The sequence below is a fragment of the Peromyscus leucopus genome, chromosome 7, assembly GCF_004664715.2.
Source record: "Peromyscus leucopus breed LL Stock chromosome 7, UCI_PerLeu_2.1, whole genome shotgun sequence".
Classification (NCBI taxonomy): Eukaryota; Metazoa; Chordata; class Mammalia; order Rodentia; family Cricetidae; genus Peromyscus; species Peromyscus leucopus.
The window spans coordinates 72197914-72218715 of record NC_051069.1 but is presented as its reverse complement, the minus strand read 5'-3'; the positions used below and the strand labels follow the sequence as shown (position 1 = coordinate 72218715).

Genomic DNA, 20802 nt, shown 5'->3' with positions numbered 1-20802 from the left:
CGTGTGTATACAAACACATTTAAAATAGGTGCATTTTTTAAGTACACATAAAATAATGTTTCCCTGTAACTTTTTAAAAACATCCTTGATGTTACTTATCTTCCTCCAACTTTCCCTTTATATTGCCCTCTGTCAACTCCCCACTTAATTTCCACCCCTCATTTCCTCCCACCCAGCCCCTCATGGCACCTTCACCCTACTGTCTCCCTATCTAAAGCAGCAGAGTAACTTGAACAAGGAGGTAGACCAGATGGCGGATTCCAGGTACTTCCCACCACTGATTGCAGATTCGTCAAGACAAGTGATACGTGCTTAAGGTGCGCGTACATTGCAAAGAAGGGTGCATAGCAGTTCTCTCCGCATTCCCCATAGGATGTGTGTGTCGGGGGGGGGGGGTGGCTCCATGGTTACAAGCACTTGCTATTCTTCTAGAGGACCAGAGTTCATGTGCGTTCGTGTGTGTGTGTGTGTGTGTGTGTGTGTGTGTGTGTGTGTGCAAAATATATACCTTGGGGCTGGGTAAGTGGATATAGTGTTTGCCATGAAAGTATGAAGACTTGAATTTGGATCACCAGCACCTACATAAAAGCCAAGCACTGCTGCATTTATATGTTCCCTGCTCTGAGGGCAGAGATACACAATTCCAGAAGCTTGCTGGGTACTCATCCTGGCCAACCAATTTGCTCTGAGGTCAGTGAGGGACCCTGTCTCAAAAAATAATGTGGAAGTGGGGCAGTGGTGGCGCACGCCTTTAATCCCAGCACTTGGGAGGCAGAGGCAGGCGGATCTCTGTGAGTTTGAGGCCAGCCTGGGCTACAGAGTGAGTTCCAGGAAAGGTGCAAAGCTACACAGAGAAACACTATCTCCAAAAATGAATGAATGAATGAATGAATGAATGAATGAATGAATAAAATAATGTGGAAAGCAATAGAGGAAGACACCCACTGTTGACATCTGGCTTCCATATATGCACACAAAGATGAGTACACACACACACACACTATACACACTCTTAAAATATATACTTAATAAATGCATTTTTCCCTGAAAATAATATATGGTTGTATCTGGTGCTAGGAGACATATTACTCATGCACATTTTAATCATTATTTTTATTTCAAATTTAAATATAGTTCACTGCAATGTTTTTTTTTTTTTTTCTAGTCTCCAGAGAACACAGAGGGCAAAGATGGAACCAAACTCACTAAACAGGAGGTAAGCGTCTCTTTGGCATACCTGTATAGGTCTTACTACTAAAATGTGTCACGTTGTCTGCATGTGAAGGAACACCATTGCAAACAAGTCTGCTGAGGCTGAAAGCCAAAGATTACATGTAGTTCCGTTTGGCTCAGGCATATTTCATTGAGTACGTTGATGAGGTATTTCCCATGTTGTTTGTGTTTCTGCCTGTTGGTCCTGCTGTCTATCAAAGTGGGTATTGAGCATTCCTTCTGGGCAGAGAGTAAGATGATAGGCAAATTCATCAAGGAAAACAGTGCCGACTTTTCATAACAAGAAAATGAAAGGTTGTTGATTTCATAAATTTTCTGCTCCAATGAGTGAATTATGAATTCCTTTTTTTGATTCGGATTATTTACCTAAGAGGATTCATCTCTAAAGACACAACTATGCAAAGATTTATAATATATCAAAATATTAAAGCTTTTTTTTTAGAAATTAGGAAACTTCTTAAGTTATTCAGATAACTAATTAGTCAAAGATACAGAAATCTGGAAAGGGGTTAAGAACTTGGAAGACATGCTTATGTCTGACCGTTGATGGAGATACTGAAGCAGATGTCTTAAAAAGTCAGAAGTGAGATGTGTCTGTGATGACAGGTATTCCCTTTTGGATAGAGCTTTCCAGTGTATGGGGAACTTCAGCTCTTACACTTGAACTTATAAACTAAAAGGGGTCACAAGAGAGCAAAAACAATATCCAGTTACAGAGCCTTTGATGGGGTGATTCATATTATGGTTAATAATTCAGAGGAATTCGCCGTGATATCCAAACCCCCACATAAGCTTTGTACATGGAAATTCATTCTGCCAAGGAGAAAAGTCTTTAACAGAAGCTGTAAAGACATAATGTAAAAACAAAAACGCCTGCCCTTATCATCCATGTACCAGCAATGAGCTGTTGGAGATAATCATAAAATCAGAAACCAAGTCACCACACACATGCTAGAGTTAACAACAACAACAACAAAAAAAAGATAAACACTTAGAGAATGACAAAAATGTGATTTTTATAACAGTTGGTGAAGTGTAACCTCGATGTTTTTGAATTTAGGTACCACACACACAAAAAGCATTTGGGTTTCTCTTTGTGGGTTAACATTTAACTTGATCAATCAGAAAGCCTTACAACCATTGCTCAGAGGGGAAACACTTGATTGCAGAAATCCTTCCTAGTCCCTCTAGGCAGAAGCAACTCCTCCTGGCTGGGATACACATAAAAGATAAGCCTGAGTTTTATGTTAGCCCAAGGATTTTCATGCTTTATGCTTTTCTGGTTTGTTATTTTCTACTTTATAATATATATATATATTCCTAACTGAAGTATTTTATAGACAATGCTTTTTTTTTTTTTAAACCTGTCATTCAAGCCAAAGCCAGATTAAAACTCATCATGTGTCTTCAGGACATCAGCACAGTCTCTTGAAAGTAAAAGGTCATTGGTTAGCTTGAGTGTTGACTAATGCTAAAGACTGCCAGAAGTATGGGTCCTGTCCCCCCCCCCCAAAGGGAATTGAAATTCAGTTCAAACTGAATTTTCCAGTGATGTCATTTCGTATGTCACCCAGGATGAACAGATACTGGGTACAAAGGGGGCTCTCCTTTTGAAGATTCCCCACTGTGGCTGTGGTATTTGGAGGACATTGTACAGGGACCCGAGCTTCAGGAGGCTGGACAGTAAATGACCTAACAGTGTGTCATGATCATTACTCTCTGCCATTTGCAAAGCCTTTTCTTTCCCATTCTTGCATCTGAGCTGTTCAATAACCCTAAGAAGCATTCCTCACCCCACCCCCTCCCTCTCCTTGCAGTGGTGAAGATGGGACCCAGCACCTTGTATATACCTGCTCAGCTTTACCACCACACCCCTGCCCCACATGCATTCCTTATCAAAAATATATGAGCACCTATAAGTTCTCCCGGCACTGTGCCAGGCCCTGTGGGTCCCACAGTGAAAAACAAGCAAAACTTTGTCTTCCTTCCTAAAGCCTCCATTTTAGTGAGGCAGAGAGAGTAAAGTAATAGGACATTTGCTATAAATTTACATATATATATATATATATATATATATATATATATATATATATATATATATATATAGAGAGAGAGAGAGAGAGAGAGAGAGAGAGAGAGAGAGCCAGGAGAAGAAATAGCAACTATCAGAGCAGTGCTGTTCTGATAGCAGACAGGCGGATGCAGTGATCCCTATTTTATCTCAAGGAGAAGAGTTCTTAGAGAAATAATACACTTTTTCTCCAAATGTCACAACTTATAATTAGCAGAATCAGGAAAAACACCTGAGGCCCTGATCCCCATCCTTATTCACCACCCACCTTTTGTACGGTGCTTCAGTTGAGTGACCCAGTTCCTGCTCTTCACCTTCTCCATCGCCCAGCCAAGGCTGTCCTTCGGTCTTTTTCTTTCTCCCAGTTTTGAAAAGAAGGCCGCTTATATTGAACTTCTCGTTTGTTTTTGAGAATCAAAAGCAATTTGACTTTTAAGTCTTGCTTTAAAAGATCATGCTGAAGCTCAGAAGCAAAGGGGCATCTTATAAAAATAAGTAATAATCAGCAAAGTCCAGTGATGATGATTCTACTTGGATATCTCTCTCTCTCTCTCTCTCTCTCTCTCTCTCTCTCTCTCTCTCTCTCTCTCTCTCTTTCCTCTCTCTCTCTTTCCTCTCTCTCTCTGTAGATGTGTGTGCTGCATTTGCAGGCAGGATGTTGAAATAGACCCCATATCTTTCAGATGGAGGTGATCAGTCAATCAGTTAGGCTTACTGGATAAGTCTGATGTCTCCAGCATCTATAAACCACAGTGATTTGGTGTCCTAAAACTCTTCCTTCCCTGTCTGAGAGCGACTTACTTTTTCCTATGATTTCTCACTTAATCAACAAATGAAGAGAAATTCCTTAACAGCTCCCCTACCCAGTTCTACCAAGTAAAGCTGAGCCTTAAATGAATATTTCAAATGCTTTAAATGTTTTAAAGAGGAATAAATAGCAGTCTAGTCTGTTTCGTATCCAATAAATTTAGTCCAATCATTTATAGATGTTAAGGCTGTGGAAGCTGATGGAACTTTCCAGGAAGGCATCCACACTTGCATGCGTAAGCGGTACTGCTGACTGAGTGAAAGGTTCATCTCAGCCTTCACTGCAGTGAAAAAAAAAATCCCTTATGGTGATTACTGGAAAGGAAGTTATAAAACGTCTTTTTTTATGACACAGAGAGCTGGTAAATTTTAGGTAGGAAGTCATAAAATTATTTTATGGTAAAACATCTACTTTTTAGAGTCTGGCTGGGTTAGATAGCCTGTGGAGACTGATGTAGTATCAATTTCCCAAGCCTTTCTTTTGGAACACTTAGTCTGAACCTAAATTAAGTCTGTGGATCAGTCAGCAGGAGGCCCGCCTTGTAGAGGAAGCGCTGATGAGACCATCCCTCCAGAAAGCCTATTCTGGGTGTTCAAATGTTGGCATGGAGAGGGAGGGTTTTGCATTTGGGAAATCCTTCACATGACTGTTACCTTTCCTTAGTAAGATTTTGCCAGTAGTAACTGGTTGGGGAATGGACAGTTATGTATAATGGCTAATACGTTTGGCTCCTTTCCATAAGTGAATTGTATATGGCTTTCTGGTGCTTGCTTCTTCCATTCCCTTAACACTTCCTGGGGTCCCTGTTAGGCATCGACAATACTGAAATAGAAAAAGATGGTGCTTTGGGGGTAGGAGACACAGACAGGAGATGAATGAAGTAGCTGGTGAAGAAAAGCCAACAGGATGCTTGTAGGTTGACAGCCAAGCAGGAAGGGATTTGGATAAGGCTCATTTGCTTCCCTTGAGTAAGGAGGCTGCCACTCTTCCCAATGGAGAAGGTTGTTTTGCCTGGTGGACTTGTTTAATGGTGGGAATATGTGTTGAGACCACAGAGAAGCTTCCAAGCTGAGCTGTACAGTAACCTGGGGATGCCCTTCTGTTCTTCCACATTCAGAAACTGTGTGGAAGCATATACATGTTTTGTACAGCTTAAATGGGAATGCTGTCTTTTCTTCAGCAATACTCAGTGTAGTTGACCATCCTGAGGAAGGCGTGGCAGGATTTGGATTCTGACTCCTAGGGACTTGTGGGTGTGATGTCACAAGTGCACCGAAGAGAATCCTGGTAGGCCTCTTGGTGTTTCCAGTGGAGAACCCCTCTTGTATCCTTCTTTACTGACTAGGTTGTGCCTCAGGCTGTGTGCTGACAGTTATGACCTATGCTGGGTAGTAACTGTGTCCCAGTCAGCAACTTAACCGGCTTCCCATTCTGTGTATATCCTGTTAGCTGGACTTAAGTCCAGCTCTGATCGTTCCTTGGTGAGACCCCAGGGTTAAAACTATTCATGGAGGCCCTGGCCCCTCATTTCCTGCTGTGGTTGAAAGAAAGATGAGTTTAGCTCTGCTTGTGACTTCCAGCAAGAAAGTTTTTAGATGTGGTGATGTCAAGAACGATTTCTTCCAGGATGACCTGACCCACTGACCTAGACTGACTTCAGCGAGAATTCACGAATTTCTACAATTCTTCTCCATCATGACACGAGTTCCCACTGACCATTTCTGCTGACCCACTTAAGAAAAATTATTTGGAAGCATTTAAACCATCACAATGAGTCAGTCTCATAAACCAGTGTGAGTCAGGGGAAAGCTTGAATTCATTTATTCAGCAAATATTCTGGATGTGTGAGGTGGTAGCCACTGTTCTACTGGAAATAGAAAAAGAAAGTAAAATGAGCAGGAAGGATGGAGTAAAAGCTGCAGTGTAAGCCAATTTTAGTTTTATAAAGTTAAATCCCTTTACCCGGGAGAAGTCGGTTCTCCTAGGTAGTAAAGAGTGTCAATTTTGTGTGCTGGATGCTTGTGTTGTTTTGTGTTTTCTTTAGGGTGTCATTGGCTATTAACTGAAAAAATAAACTAAATTCAATCAATATCTATTTAATCAATTTTCTAAACTTTTGGAATTAAGAGATTAGTGAAATCTGTATTTGGTAGATGATTGTGTTGGCTCTGTTCTGTGTTTAAAAAAAAAATATTTTTTGTAGCTAGAGTTTTCCTGCCTGGCCCACAGTCAGGACAAATCTCTGTCACCCGCCAGTCCCACAGCCGCTCAGACCCAACCAAGTAAACACAGAGACTTATATTGCTTACAAACTGTATGGCCATGGCAGGCTTCTTGCTAACTGTTCATATATCTTAAATTAATCCATTTCTATAAATCTATACCTTGCCACGTGGCTCATAGCTTACCGGCATCTTCACATGCTGCTTGTCATGGTGGCGGCTGGCAGTGACTCTCTGCCTTCCTGTTCCAATTCTCCTCTCTGTTAGACCCGCCTACACTTCCTGCCTGGCCACTGGCCAATCAGTGCTTTATTTATTGACCAATCAGAGCAATTTGACATACAGACCATCCCACAGCAATTTTTCTTGCCTGAGTAAGATTTGCAGTCATTGTTTTTTTTCCCAGTGTAGCAGAGATGGGAAAGTCCTATGTTGGTTTCTGTGTAAGTACTTAAGTTCTTACTAGCTTAAAGATTTTGATTCTATTTTAAAGAGACCATTTCTTACGGTCCCCTCAGTGTTCTGATGTCAGGTTTATCACAAAAGAAGCGTTTGTGGCTTAGAGTGGAGCCAGGATTCCTCTCTTTCCCCTTCTCCCAGCACTCTTGACTGAGAGAAGTCACTTGATGGAAGGTAAGCCTGTATCTTGTAGCAACGCTTTCTCTGGAGCACCCCATAGACTTGGCATATTTCATTATGCTAACCCATAGAGGCTAATGGGTGGCATACATTTTATTCTTTCAGCAAAGTAGAATATACCAAGAATGGATTTTTAAAACCAGCCTGGATGTTTGTAATTGCCAAAAAAAATTTTCCCGTTCTTTTGTAGCCCACAAGACGGTCAGCCAGATTGTCAGCGGTAAGTACCTTGGGGCCCCTCAATACAGCTTCTCAGGAATGAGTACTCCCTTTGTCTGAAGCAAAAGGATGATTAGCTGGCATATTCCTTGAGTTTATTTTCCTTTTGTAAAGTACTTGGGGTTTCAGTTTCTAGCAAAACCTGACCTATGTTGCCAGGCAGTTCAGCTGATTATCTGTGTCAGTAAAAAACAGTGGCCAGGTCCATTATCAAGTATACAAAGCCCACACAAATTGGAACTGCTAAATCCCGAGACAAACAAGTACATTAGGTAAATCTTGGTCTCCAAATTCTACAGCTGTTAATATTGAAATGGGTCCAGAATGTAGATTCTCTGCCCACAACCCATACTTTTGAGCATTATATTCCTGGATCACAATGTTCCTAAAGTAATTCATAGGCTTTAGCTGTATGCTCGTCCTGGGACATCTTTGAAAGACCGGCATTTTTACTTTGTCTCTTGGAGTCCCCTTCAGCAGGCCATGCCCAGGAGAGGATGTATAGAGCTAGGATGGATAAGTGATACTGAGCCTGTGCTCCAGCTCCTAGCCAGCCTGGCCATGCTTCTCTCTGACTCTTGTGCTCTTCCCTGGTAGTCTGCTTGTCCATTCTTCCTCATTCTACCAACAAACAGACCAGCCTGACTCTGGTAGAGGATTTTGCCCCAAATTCCTATAGTCTGAGCTACCTTCTGAAAAATGGGGAAAGCTTCATTGATAGCAGACCATCCCCACACTGAATGTCACAGGCACGGCTGGAACTTATGTGGAAGTGGATGTTAACACCACTTATGAGTTCACAGACAGCATTATTATTCACCAGAAAGACTGAAGAGCTGTTGCAAATCTCAGGCCAGTTAAGGGAATAACCCTTGAAAGTCAAAAGAAAACCGAAAGTCAAAAGAAGGCTTTTCCTGAAGCAGCACTGTAAGAAGCCCCTTTCCCTGAGATCATGTCCTCATCTGAAGTCAGCAGAGTCCCATGCTATAAACCTCCTCTGAGGACTGGGGAGATGGCTCGCTCACTGGATAAGGTGTTTGCCGTGCAAGCATGAGCACCTGTGTTGGGATTCCCAGCACCCACATAAGGAGCCATGTGCGGCAGTGCATACCTGTACATCCCAGCACTGGAAAGCAGAGGGAAGAGGATCCCTGAAGCAGGCTTTCCAGCCTGTCTGGCCCATCAGTGAACTCCAGTTCAGTGAGAGACCCTGACTCAAAACATAAGGTGGAGAGTGATTGAGGAACACACTGACATGGACCGTGTGCTCCAGCAGGCATAGGACAACACCCCCGCCACACACACACACACACACACACACACACACACACACACACACACGCACGCACGCACGCACGCACACACGCAAAATCTTAGTTTCTTAGTACTATCAAAACACTGAATGCTGAACCAAGATAAAAGGTCTTTCTCACAGAAAATGATAAAAGTGGAAACAATTTGCTGAAAATCAAGAAGACATATATACTAATCTGTCAAAACTTACAATAACAGATTTTGAAAGTTAAGACTTAGGAGCCATGAAAGCTGTGTTTGGGAAGTAGACTGAAGATTTAGAGGGATAAGAACACTAATAAAAATTCTTACTTTTTAAGTTCCACTCTTTTTTTTAAAATTTGATTTCAAGGTCATTTCTTTTTCCTTCTCCTTTTAAGAAAAAATACTGTTATTACATTTATTTACCTGTGTGTTGCGGGTCAGAGGATAACTTGCAGGAGTCAGTTCTCTCTTCTCAGCCTGTCTGCCCCAGGGTTCGAACATGGGTTATCAGGTTTGGTAGCAAGCTCATTTAGCCACTGAGCCGTCTCACTGGCCCTCCCTTTTGGATTTTTGAGGCTGTGTCTTACTCTGTAGCTGAGACTGGCCTCAGACTGTCCACCATCTCCTGCCTCAGTGTCCTGAGTGCTGGGGTTACCATAGTGGGTCACCATGTTTAGCTTTTGGTTTTTTGGTTTTTTTTTTTTTTTTTTTTCTAACAGCTGGTCTTTTGGAAAATGAAATGTCTCCAATTAAATTTTATATATAAAGGCCATGTTCAATATGAACTCCAGATCTTTTACAGATACTAGAGGGAAACACACATTTTTCTTCACAGGGGACACCCTGGACAGTGTTTTCTATTTTTAAAACATTCTTTTAGTGCTTGGAGAGATGTACGCATTTTAAACCTTTATTAGAGAAATATTTGACCTAAAATACCCACAGGAAAAAAATCTTAACTTTTAATAGCCAGACAGGTCACCGTAGTTAAATGCTTACTACAAAGCTCCAGAGACAAAGGAACCCAGTGTCTTGGTGTTAGCATCTTACCTTAAGCTGACATCAGAGAGGATAAAACAGGAAGAGGCTTGGCTACAGAACCTGAAATCTGTGTCAGGGGGAGGAAGCTGGATGTAGCTTTGAAGAACTTCACAGGCCTCAGCCTCGATGACCGATGGACAGTGGACTTTGCCTTTGATGTCCTGTAATTTCTAGTCTGTTGGGAAGGCTGCTGAGAGTGAATTCATCAAGCCATTTAGCCAAGGGTTGGAGTCTCTCCTCTTGCGGTGGTATTGTGAAAAAAAGAGAGTACAGAGATAGCAGAAAGAGAAACTTAACCCTGTCCCCAAGAGCTCTGCTGGACCAGAGCCTAATGAGTTAGCTTCTCCTTCTTATCGGCCCATCACTTGCAAACCCACGATGAAGATGGTGCCTGGTACCGAAAGGACCCGTTTGAAATGCACAGAGCCACAGTCAGAACCAATGATTGTCTTCTTTTTGGTGCTCATGGCGTCAGTTTCAGTATTTGTTTAATTTAAATTATTTCTGCAGAAGCCTGTTCCGCCAAAACCCGAGCCTAAACCAAGAAAAACATCTGCTAAGGTAAGAGGCTTTCCCCTCTTCCCTCCCTTAGCTTTCTGAACAATGAATAAATTATAATTCCATGCCTAAAAAAAAAAATCATCTGAGGAGAAATCCTGTTGAATGAGTCAGGCTAAAATGTACAGACCAGCAAGTCGTCCCCACCTTATGGGCTTTCCTTAAGGACACGAAGCGCCGTTTTATGCACTAGCAGAAATGTGTTTTCCATTTGGCCAGTGAGGTGCAGGAAGGGCAGGCAGCAAGTGGCTCTGAGCAGCCTGTGTGAGGAGGGGCCTGCCAGCCGGCTCAGAACCCGCACGCACTCCGTCACATGGTGGTCTGGTGGAGTTAGTCCTGGCCCTGGACCCCTCTGCAGAGGTCAGAGAGGGGAGCACCGCCTCATAGAACTACTATAGAACTACTAGTCGGTGCTCATTTCCGTGACTCGCAATAAAAATATGATCATTTACTCTAGCAAGCAGTGAACACTAGCCTGGCACTGTGTGAGCCCCGTTCTGGGTGCTCTCCTTAGTCGCCTTCAGCTCAGTCTACTCCACTGAAGCAGATAATGAGTATCCTGTTTGGCAGGTGAGGAAAAGTGAGGTACGTTAATGCCGATGAACTTAGCCACCGTGGCTCTCCTTGCTGCACCCCCTCAGAAAGCACCCACACTGTCTGAAATGGTGTGTGGTAGTGAATGCAGATTTCCACAGCAGGGCTCCGCACTGTGGCTCAGTCATAGAATTAGCCACAGTTCTTCGCCTGGGCCTTTATTTTCAGTGCCTTTCTAGTTGTGTGGCTCCATGTGGCTTCACATGACTGGTCACATTGGGGAGCCACGGGAAAAGCCACAGCCCCTGGTAGGTGGCTTTCCCCCAGACGTTTCCCCTTTCCTGTGGCTGTCCCCTCCACAGCAAAACCACTCATAGTGGAACTGTCCCAGGAGCGATACCCGGGCCGGCCACCATTTTCCCACGGAACAGAAGAGCCGGTGGGTTCGCCGCCAGCCTAGTACAGTTTTATGGAGGTACAGTGTAGTTCAGGTGAAACAGCCGAGTTGGATCCCTACTTTCCCCCAAGGCCACCGTCATTGTGTCTGGCTGGGTTCCAGCGGGAGCTTCTAACATCGCTCTGCACCTAATGTGTTCTGTTTCCCTGTGCTTCGATTCCGCCAGAAGGAACCCGGAGCAAAGATTAGCAGAGGTGCCAAGGGGAAGAAGGAGGAAAAGCAGGAAGCTGGAACGGAAGGTACAGCACCATCTGCAAATGGTGACACTAAGGCTGAAGAGGTACTTTCCACGACCACCTCCCGCTGACCGAACCAGTGCCTTAAAAGAAATTGCTCGACCCTTCTTCAGCTCTGGATAAGCACATTCACGATGTCTCTCTTTATTGCCTGTAATGTTATTGCAGATCCACATCTCTCGTTCCACTGTTAATGTGTCAGCCTGCAGAAGTCCCCCACCCAGCACACTGTCAGTAAAGGGGCAGATTGAAACAGTGAGAGTTAAGGGTACAGTAGACACTCTGCTTGCTTGCAGTGACTAGAATCAGGTAGTAGCTTGCTGTTTTCTTTATTATGCGCACTGGAGCCCCGCAGGTAAGGCTTCTGTGGTTGTTTCAATAGCAGAAAGCAATCAACGCCGCCGCCAAGGGCTGGCGCCCATGCATTCCTGCCTTGTCTGTTTTCCACCCAGAGTTGAAGTGCGCTTCGAAGTAGATCTGGAAGGAAAACAACGGGCCGAATGCTCAGAAGTGTGTTTCTTGGTGGGTGGACTCTCCTCTGATTTTACTTATTTTAGTGGTAACTGTGTGTTATTTTCTTTCTTTCTCCCTTTCTCCTTTATTCACAGGCACAGAGAACTGAATCTATAGATACCGAGGGAGAATGAATTGTTGTGGAAAACGGGGCTTGATTTCACGGACCTCTTGGGACAACTTTTAAAAGCTATTTTTACCAAGTGTTTTGTAAATGCTAATTTTTTAGGACTCTATTAGTTGGCATAAAATATATATAAAGATGGACATTTTATCCTCTTATGGTGGTGTTTTTTGAAAATTTCCATCATCTTCAAGTAAAATAAATAACCAATTTAATATCGGAAGCTGTGTGTAAAATGGATTCAGCATTCCATGCCCTGGCTTTAAAAATTTAGTCCTGTGCATACTGTGGTGTTTTTACTGTGCATATTTGAATTTTTCATGCAGTTTTTCTAGAGCAATAATCAGTGGTGCTTTTGTGCCTAGGTTTTATGTGATTTTAATGAAATATGGATAGTTGTGGATACCTGCTGACTATTTGTGGTTTAAAATAAAAAGGTTTTCTTGTCTGCAAAATACCTACCTGTTTGTGTCTTTACTAAATTTAGGAAGTGATCCATTTGGTTAATGGAGATGTTGTAAAGAATTTCCACAGTTGATACCATGATGTTATTACTAAGAAGTCAGACTGTCTCATAATTTTTTGGACTTTCTACATTATTGTTTTAATTAAACATGTATGACTGCTAGGGTAGAGGAATGACATGTACCTCACTTTGTAACAGGCATGGCCGGTAATGGTTGTCATGTATGATAAAGTTTAATATAATAATGATGTTTATAAAGTCCCTAAAAATAAGATAGATTTCTGCTAAACCATAACTAGAAAAAAAGATAAATAAAAATAAACTGGGTAGGTAGGGTAGCACTTGGGAGGGAGAAACACGTTGATCTCTGAGTCTGAGGCCAATCTACATAGCTAGTCCCAGGCCAGTCAGAGCTACATAGTGAAACCTTGTCTTGAAAGAAAGAGAGAGAGAGAGAGAGAGAGAGAGAGAGAGAGAGAGAGAGAGAGAGAGAGAGGAGAAAATAAATCTGGGCTCATCTTTTAATGTCTCCCACTTTCAGAATAGCACCACGTCAGATTTGTATAGGAGTGCTCTCCCATTTGTGAGGACCTCAGGCCAGTGAATGCTCTTGGCCCCATACAGCCACCCTGCAGCCTTGTCAGCCCGAGGGGAACACTGGCCAGCATGTTATTAGAGTTCCTTTGTAGGTGAGGAAATGGGAGTACATGACACAATGGAACGGGAGAATCCAGGCTTGACTTGCTGATTTGTAAATAATGTCTTTCTGTCCGTGGAAGGGCCCAGCAGTGTCAGGGACAAAGGAGCTATTCTAAATACAACTTATTGTTTATGGTTCCCAAATGTGAGCCCCGCCCCCAGGAAGCTGAATGCTCAGGATTCTGCTTAGATGGAAACGTTTTGTAAGATGGAAAATAGTGGCTACATCGCTCAGGGACTTGTGGAAAGAGACCTTACATGTCCACAAAACAAGGCCCCTCCTCCCACATGCACGTTAGGCTAAGCACTTCGACTTATGTCATTGTCCGAAATCTATCATTAGTTGATGACAAGTACCAACCACATTCTGTTATAAATAATCTCGAATCTAGTATTCCTTGACTTCCTACTCTGAAATGTGCCTGAATCCAGGAGTTTGGGTTGTACTGAAAGCGGCATTGCCCTCAGGGGAAAACTGGCTGCGACCCCACGGGTACTTTACAAAAAATGTGTTCAACATTCTGTTAATGCACAGCTGAAGCACTTTGCTGGCTAGAGTCCAGTTCAGGACTGGACCAGAATGCCCATAAATTTACTTTTTAAGAATTATAGGGTGATACAGATGATTTTTAAAATAATAGGCGTTATAGTAATACACAGAGAAGTGGATGTGTGTTACTCTTCCCTCATTTCTGTCTCAGAGGCCCAATCACTGTGCATTTGTAATGTGTATATGTTGTGTTTAAAAGAGGGAATCTTACTAGGTTTCAATTTCTTTAGCTAGTAAAGCATAAGTGAGGATAGATCTCTCCGGCTCTGTTCTATGGCTGTAAGCATGCTTGTATGCAATAATACCCTAGACACAGAATGTCTGAATCAAAGACAATATACATTTGACATCTGTGACTGTTGCCAGAGAGTGACACTAATTTCCACTCTTGCCAATGGTACATGAATGGTCTCACTCTCAGCTCTGCCAGCATCTCACTTTGTCCAATCTAGTCAACGAAAATTATCCTCCAGTGTTTTAATTTTGTCTTCCTGATGTTTAATATCCACTTAAATCACTTCTGAAAATTCTGGTTTTGTCTCTTTCTGTTAAGACGTTGCTCTATTCTAAGTCATCACTCATAAAAATCATCGATGGTATGTGTCTAAGTGTGTGGGTATGATCACCCCTCATTCACAACTTCTGTGAATACTATGGAGCTAACAGCTACCAGATGAACCTCAGAGCCACAGAGGGGTTCCCTAGCACCCGAAGACTCATGTACACTGTGCCACAATAAGGACACACTGCCTGAGGCCACATGCCAGGTATAGGGATGGCCCCTTGTTGCCCACTACTACCCCTTAGGCTAGTTGATACACTTTAAAAAAGAGTTCCCCAGCCGGGCGGTGGTGGTGCACGCCTTTAATCCCAGCACTCGGGAGGCAGAGGCAGGCGGATCTCTGTGAGTTCGAGGCCAGCCTGGACTACCAAGCAAGTTCCAGGAAAGGCGCAAAGCTACACAGAGAAACCCTGTCTCGAAAAACCAAAAAAAAAAAAAAAAAAAAAAAAAAGAGTTCCCCTTCTCTGGGATGCTTGTGTGTTAATCTGCTTGAAATAACTTTGTGAATCTTGAATGACTGAGTCAGTGCCCTGTGTAGGTGAGTTGCATTATGTACAATCATGACTACACACGTAGAATTGCATTATGTATACCATCATGAGTGCACACTTGGAATTCTCCCTCGATGTTGCCCAGCGGATTTTAATGGCGTGAGAGCAGGCTTTAGAGGCACAGAGCCCTGAAATTACCAATTACTTGTTCTGTGATGAGGCAACTTATATATCAGGGCCTAACAATAGATAAACACTCTTAGTGTATTAACATAAATAATACGTCTATAAAATGATTTATTTTTTCCAAGTTTTGCAAGACTTTGCTCTCCTGTCTGCAGGTGGAAATGCTCTTCTTTAGTTTGTTAGCTGGACAGGGATAGGGAAGCCATCTCGGCTAAGCTACTCAAATGATAATGTCTTTGAATGTTTTTCTCTTACGCATGAATTCCAAACTTCTGTTATTTTCTGTTAGTTTATTTAGAACACTGACTTTTAAATCTCATAATAATTATAGTGATTAAGATAATAGGCTGAATTTATTTAATGTCCTGTAATAAACACGGCATATAAATTATTAATTTGGGAGATAATTTATGAATTCTTTAAATCATGTCCTATCTTCTAATAAAAAATAAGCCCAGTTTTCCAGCACTAAATGGAGGGCCTGGCTCACTTTGAGCTGTATAATGCATCTCGTGGGAGAGGAGGAAGTTTAAAAATGATCTTTATACATCACATTTTCTGACCTTTAAATGGGCAAGATTTCTTGGCTATGAAACCAAAAGCACAAGAAATCAAATAAAAGAAATGGATGACATCTAAATTTAAAACTTTTAGGACAATGAATACAACCCACAGAATGGGAGAAAAACATTTCAAATTATCAATCTCATATGGGTCTGGGTTCCAAGATACATAATAATCTTAGATTCCAAGGCACATAAAAAACCCACTTTAAAAAGTGGGAAGATGATTTGAATAGACATTTCTTAGCACATACTAATGGCCATAGGGCTGTGAAAGGATGGTCAGTGCCTAGTTAGGGTTTCTTTTGCTGTGATGAAAGGCCATGCCCAAAGCAACTTGGGGAGAAAGGGGTTCATTTGGTTTATGATTCCAACTCAGTGTTCATCACTGAAGGGAGTCAGGACAGGAATTCAAACAGCAGGAACCCAGAGTCGGAAGCAGAAGCACAGGCCTTGAAGGAGTGCTGCTTACTGGCTTGCTCCTCACAGCTTATCCAGCATCCTTTCTTTTAGAGGCTATGACCACCCAGCTCAGGGCTAACCCCACCCACAATGGGATGAGCCCTCCCTCATCAATCACTAATTAAGAAAATGCCCTACAGGCTTGCCTACAGCCTGATCTCCTGGAGGCATTTTCTCAATTGAGGGTTCCTCCTTTCAGTTGACTCCAGCTTGTGTCAAGTTGACATAAAACTACCCAGGACATGCCTGTTCTGGTGGCGAAGGCCGGTAGGATTTGCTGAAGGAGGCAGAGGCAGGTGGATCTGGAGTTCGAGGACAGCCTGGGATACACAATTTTCCCAGCACTCGGGAGGCAGAGCCAGGCGGATCTCTGTGAGTTCAAGGCCAGCCTGGGCTACCAAGTGAGCTCCAGGAAAGGCGCAAAGCTACACAGAGAAACCCTGTCTCAAAAAACCAAAAAAAAAAAAAAAAACTACCCAGGACAGTCAGCCTCACTACTCACTATTCTGAACCACAATACAATCAGGAAAGGAAAGAAACAAGTTCAATAGAGAGTATGGAGAAATGTGAGCATTCACTGCTGTGTGAAATGTAAAAATGGTGTAGGGGGAAAAGGTTTGGTCACTCCTCAGAAAGTTCATCATGGAGTTTTCACCCATCAGTTCCACTCCTAGGTCTAAATAGAAGACTGAAAACATGTTCAGATAAAAATTTGTGTCTGAGTTTTCATAGAAGAATATTTCCTGATAGCTCCCAGTGGAACAATCCATGTGTCTGTCTATTTGTGAAGAGATAAAAAATAAAGACTATGAAATATAATAGTATCCAGCTGTAGATGAATATACTGCCACACAATGAACCCTGGAAACATGCCATGTTAAAGAAGACACACATGAAAGGCTACATATTGTTCCCATTTATGTGAAATACTGAGGATAGAGGAATCCATAGGAACAGGTTAGAATGGCTGCCAGAAGCTGGGGAAGAACAGGGTGGGAAGTGACTACTAATGAGTACAGGGATCTATGGGAAACAATGACATTCGAAACTCATGTTAACACAGTCTCTCAATCTACCAGTAGCCACTGGCTTACAGTTTACAGAGAAATATAATTTACAAGGCTATTGAACCACATGATTTAGAATCAGAAGATAGGAGTTTCAACCCTTTTTTAGATGTATTTATTTAATTTTTATGTGTGTGAGTGTTTTGCCTACATGAAGGCATGTGTACCACATCTGTGCCTTCTGTCTATTGACATCAGAAGAGGATGTCAGATCCCCTGGAACCGGAGTTATAGATGGTTGTGAGCTGCCATATGGTTGCTGGGAACTGAACCTGGGTCTCTTGCAAGAGCGAGTGCTCTTAGCCTCTGAGCCATTTCTCCGTCCTCTAGGATCTGGGTTTTCAATCCCAAAGCTGCTCCTCAGTAATTGTTTGAACCCAGACAGGTGATTTAACATCTACCTATCAATTTACTCATCTCTACAACAGAGATTGAATATCTGCCTGACAAAGCTGTTGAGATTGAATGAAAGTCACTGTGAAAATCAGCTAGTAAAAGTGCCTACAATACAATCGATCGTCAACATCAGTTGAACTAGAATTGGACAATACACATAGCCTTTGTAGGCAGGCTCGGGTAAAAAGAAGCCTCAGGCTTCACCTGAAAGGCAGTGTGCTACAGCGGCAGGCCATGAACTCTGAAGTCCTGCTGCCACCAGGTCAGCCTGTTTTGATTACTCACCGCCTGTGTGTCTGTCAATGCACACTTCAACCAGTCCTTCTCTACCTTAGTGTTTCCATCGGTAAATGGGAATAAAAGTTGTTTTTTTCTCTGTAGGGTGTTATAAACCAGTGACCAGGCCATATTGATCCTGTTGATTGAAATGAGAAGTAGGTGGACCATTAGTTCCTTTACGGTAGGAAGGCAGAGTTGCCCCATTCTCCCTGTGTCTCTTGAGCTTAAAATGTCGTAGAGCAAATGCGTGCTGAACTGGATGTCCCCTTCAATGGACTGGGAAGAGACAGTCTTGTAACCACTGCTATAACCATCACATTTGGTTCTGTTTATATCGACTTTCAAAACATTGATGCCATAACCTTAACGTCTTTCTGTTGGTCGTGTTCCAACTCTTGTGACAATATTTATTTAGCCTGCGTACTTGCAGAATCGCTTTAGATCCAGCCTCAACTTTTTTCTATAAATCTATACTGTGATTTGTGATACCTTTCATTTTAGGTCATAAAGTACTTGACTAGTAAACAGAGAATGTTCCCTTAGAGATACTATACCTGGGCCTAGATTAATGACTCTCATGTGTTCCTTGAAGCCCGGCCATAAACTTGGAAGTTGGGAAGAATCCCTAAAATCATCCGCTCCCTTTTTGATGTGCCTTAACACCCCCTCCCTTAAAATAAGGCTAAGCAAGAGCTTCTCAGATTGACAAAAGGATTTGTTAACCAAGAGTCAGCTGCGGTGGCCCATGACTAGAATCCCACTTGGAAGGTAGCGGAAGAGGGTTAGGAGTTCAAGGCCAGCCTGGGTGACATGAGATCCTGTTTCGTGCATGCATACAACACACACACACATACACAGTTATAACCAGAACAATTACGACAGTTACAAACTACTTTCATCTTTTAAATTTTAAAAAAGGTACTTTTAAAAGATAAATTTCAGTCTTAACATTTTAAAAGATTTGTTTTATTTGTGTGTATGTATGTGTCTCTTTGTATGTGCACATGAGTATATATATGAGTATATATGCCCACGAAGGCCAGAAGAGGGCATCAGATCTTCTAGAACTGGAGTCACACACAGTGTGGGTGCTGGCAACTGAAGCCTGGTCCTCTGTAAGAGCAGTGTGCACACTTAATCACTGAGCCATCTCTCCAGCTCCACAAAGTGCTTTTAACTGCTCAGTCACTTTCGGTTATTAATCCCAGTTCTGTTAGGATTCGGGCATATGAATTAAGTCAGTTCTGCCTTTTTAAATATCTGACGATGCTGCCATCATATCCAAAACACTGCCACCCACCCACCCACCCGCAGGGATTACAGTAGTAGCACACAGGTCTCTTTTGAAATGTGCTGTATTTAAACAAGCCTTTCAAATCCAGGTATTTGAGAAATGAGAAAAGGTTTTCAAAAACAACCACATTCAGGGTAAACACAGGAAATGTTTATTTTCTTGTTTTGAGCCTGCAAAACTGGCTTTACATGCCAATACTCACCCTTACCCTCCAGTTTCCTCCCTACTTCACAGTTTTATCATATCTTCTGTGAGTCCATCCCCAACTCTAGCTGAGATGTATTTTACTGGGCAGAGCACTCCAGGATTACATCAGAGTCATGTTGTTAATAAAAATATAATGTCTAAGTATCAGGCAAAATAACGTGGATACATACAATAGTGGGGTCAGCCTCTCTGCTCTTATGTGGCTTGGATTCTAGTGGCGAAGCCAACATTTATTATGTAGTAACACAAATAATGCACATTGTAGGAGTCATTACAGAATGCTAACCTTTTCCACACTAAACTCTGTCAGTCCGCTAATGGATTTTATTCAGAAGACTATAGCTCATGACCCTAGCAGATGTTAGCCATAACCAAACCCGCAGAAACTAAGTTAACTTTCTGGATAACCTTTTTAAAGCATTATTCATCTGGTTGCCATAAAGTATCTGCCAAAAAATGACAATTTGGGTTTGGCATGATTAAAGGTTTAGTTGCACTTCTAGGAAATAAGTAGCCATATCTCTCATGGTGTCTCCACTGATGACCCTCAGAATTTGAAGAGCCTAATAGGTAAAATAGTTTTTGGTAAGTGGAGAATAACAGAAAGGTGGCTTTATAAAAGTATAGAAGCCACAGAATTGGGATTGTCTATGGAGATGATGCAATGTATTTTTGTTTTTAAGAGATGAGGCTCCTTTAGACTCCAAAAGGATCATTTCCTTTACCTGAAACATTTGTGAGTTCTTCTAGAGTAGGAACTAAGTCAGAATAAGGTGATTTTAAAACAATCTTTCAGCCGGGCATGGTAGCACACTCTGTCTTCCCAGCGCATGAAAGACAGAGGCAGGAAGAGAAGGAGTCCAAGAACACAGTTAGCTACAGAGAGAATCCCAAGCCTGCCTAGACTATGAGAGACTCTGCCTTGATGGTGGTGGTGGTGGTGGTGGTGGTGGTGGTGGTGGTGGTGGTGGTGGTGGTGGTGGTGGTTGTGCTGGTGGTGGCTGTTAAAAAATAAATTACTCTTTCACTCGCCAGGCAGTGGTGGCATACGCCTTTAATCCCAGCACTTGGGAGGCAGAGGCAGGCGAATCTCTATGAGTTCCAGCCCAGCCTGGGCTACAGAGTGAGTTCTAGGAATGGCACAAAGCTACACAGAAAAACTGTCTCAAAAAACCAAAATAAATAAATAATTTTAAAAATTACTTTTTCACTCTACTGAAACTTAGTATAAGAAACTGGAAATGAGTGATAGTCTTAAACACTGGTTTACTCTTTGGACATGTTGGCACATGCCTATAACCCCAGCTATTTGGAAGACTGAGGCAGAAAAATCACAACATCATATCACCCCAGGTGACTTGCAGAGACTCTGTCCCAAAAGACAATCACATTTTAAGTTCTAGGTTCAATCCTATTTCAGAAAAACAAGCAAGCAAACAAACAAAAAATCGAAATAGTTTGACCATCAGTCAATAAAGCCACTGCTCTATTGAGCCCTATGCTCCAGAGAAACCACAGCTCTAAGAGATGTAATTATTTGGCTTTGCTCTTAGGATTCAAGACAAGTCTTTGGTCATAGACCTTCCTAGAATTTTTTTAAATAGTAAAGCTTAATATTCGCTGATTAAAACTGAGATAGTACAAAAT

General features: G+C 42.2%; 1 protein-coding gene across 6 annotated transcripts in view; it reads left to right on the top strand.

Annotated features, from left to right (window-relative positions):
- The window catches only part of Hmgn3 (high mobility group nucleosomal binding domain 3), a 39902-nt gene extending 27512 nt beyond the window's left edge, over positions 1 to 12390 (top strand). For 2 of the 6 annotated variants that reach the window (XM_037207804.1, XM_037207806.1), the window contains exons 2-7: positions 1166 to 1216; positions 7164 to 7193; positions 10022 to 10072; positions 11227 to 11340; positions 11465 to 11551; positions 11905 to 12390. In XM_037207804.1, coding sequence (XP_037063699.1) covers positions 1166 to 1216; positions 7164 to 7193; positions 10022 to 10072; positions 11227 to 11340; positions 11465 to 11551; positions 11905 to 11943 — 372 coding nt within the window. In that variant the 3' untranslated portion in view covers positions 11944 to 12390. Of the gene's footprint in view, positions 1 to 1165; positions 1217 to 7163; positions 7194 to 10021; positions 10073 to 11226; positions 11341 to 11464; positions 11565 to 11904 lie in introns of all 6 variants that reach the window. The other 4 variants (XM_037207805.1, XM_028853666.2, XM_028853667.2 and 1 more) reach the window with 4 other exon arrangements.
- Positions 12391 to 20802: the final 8412 nt, after the last annotated feature.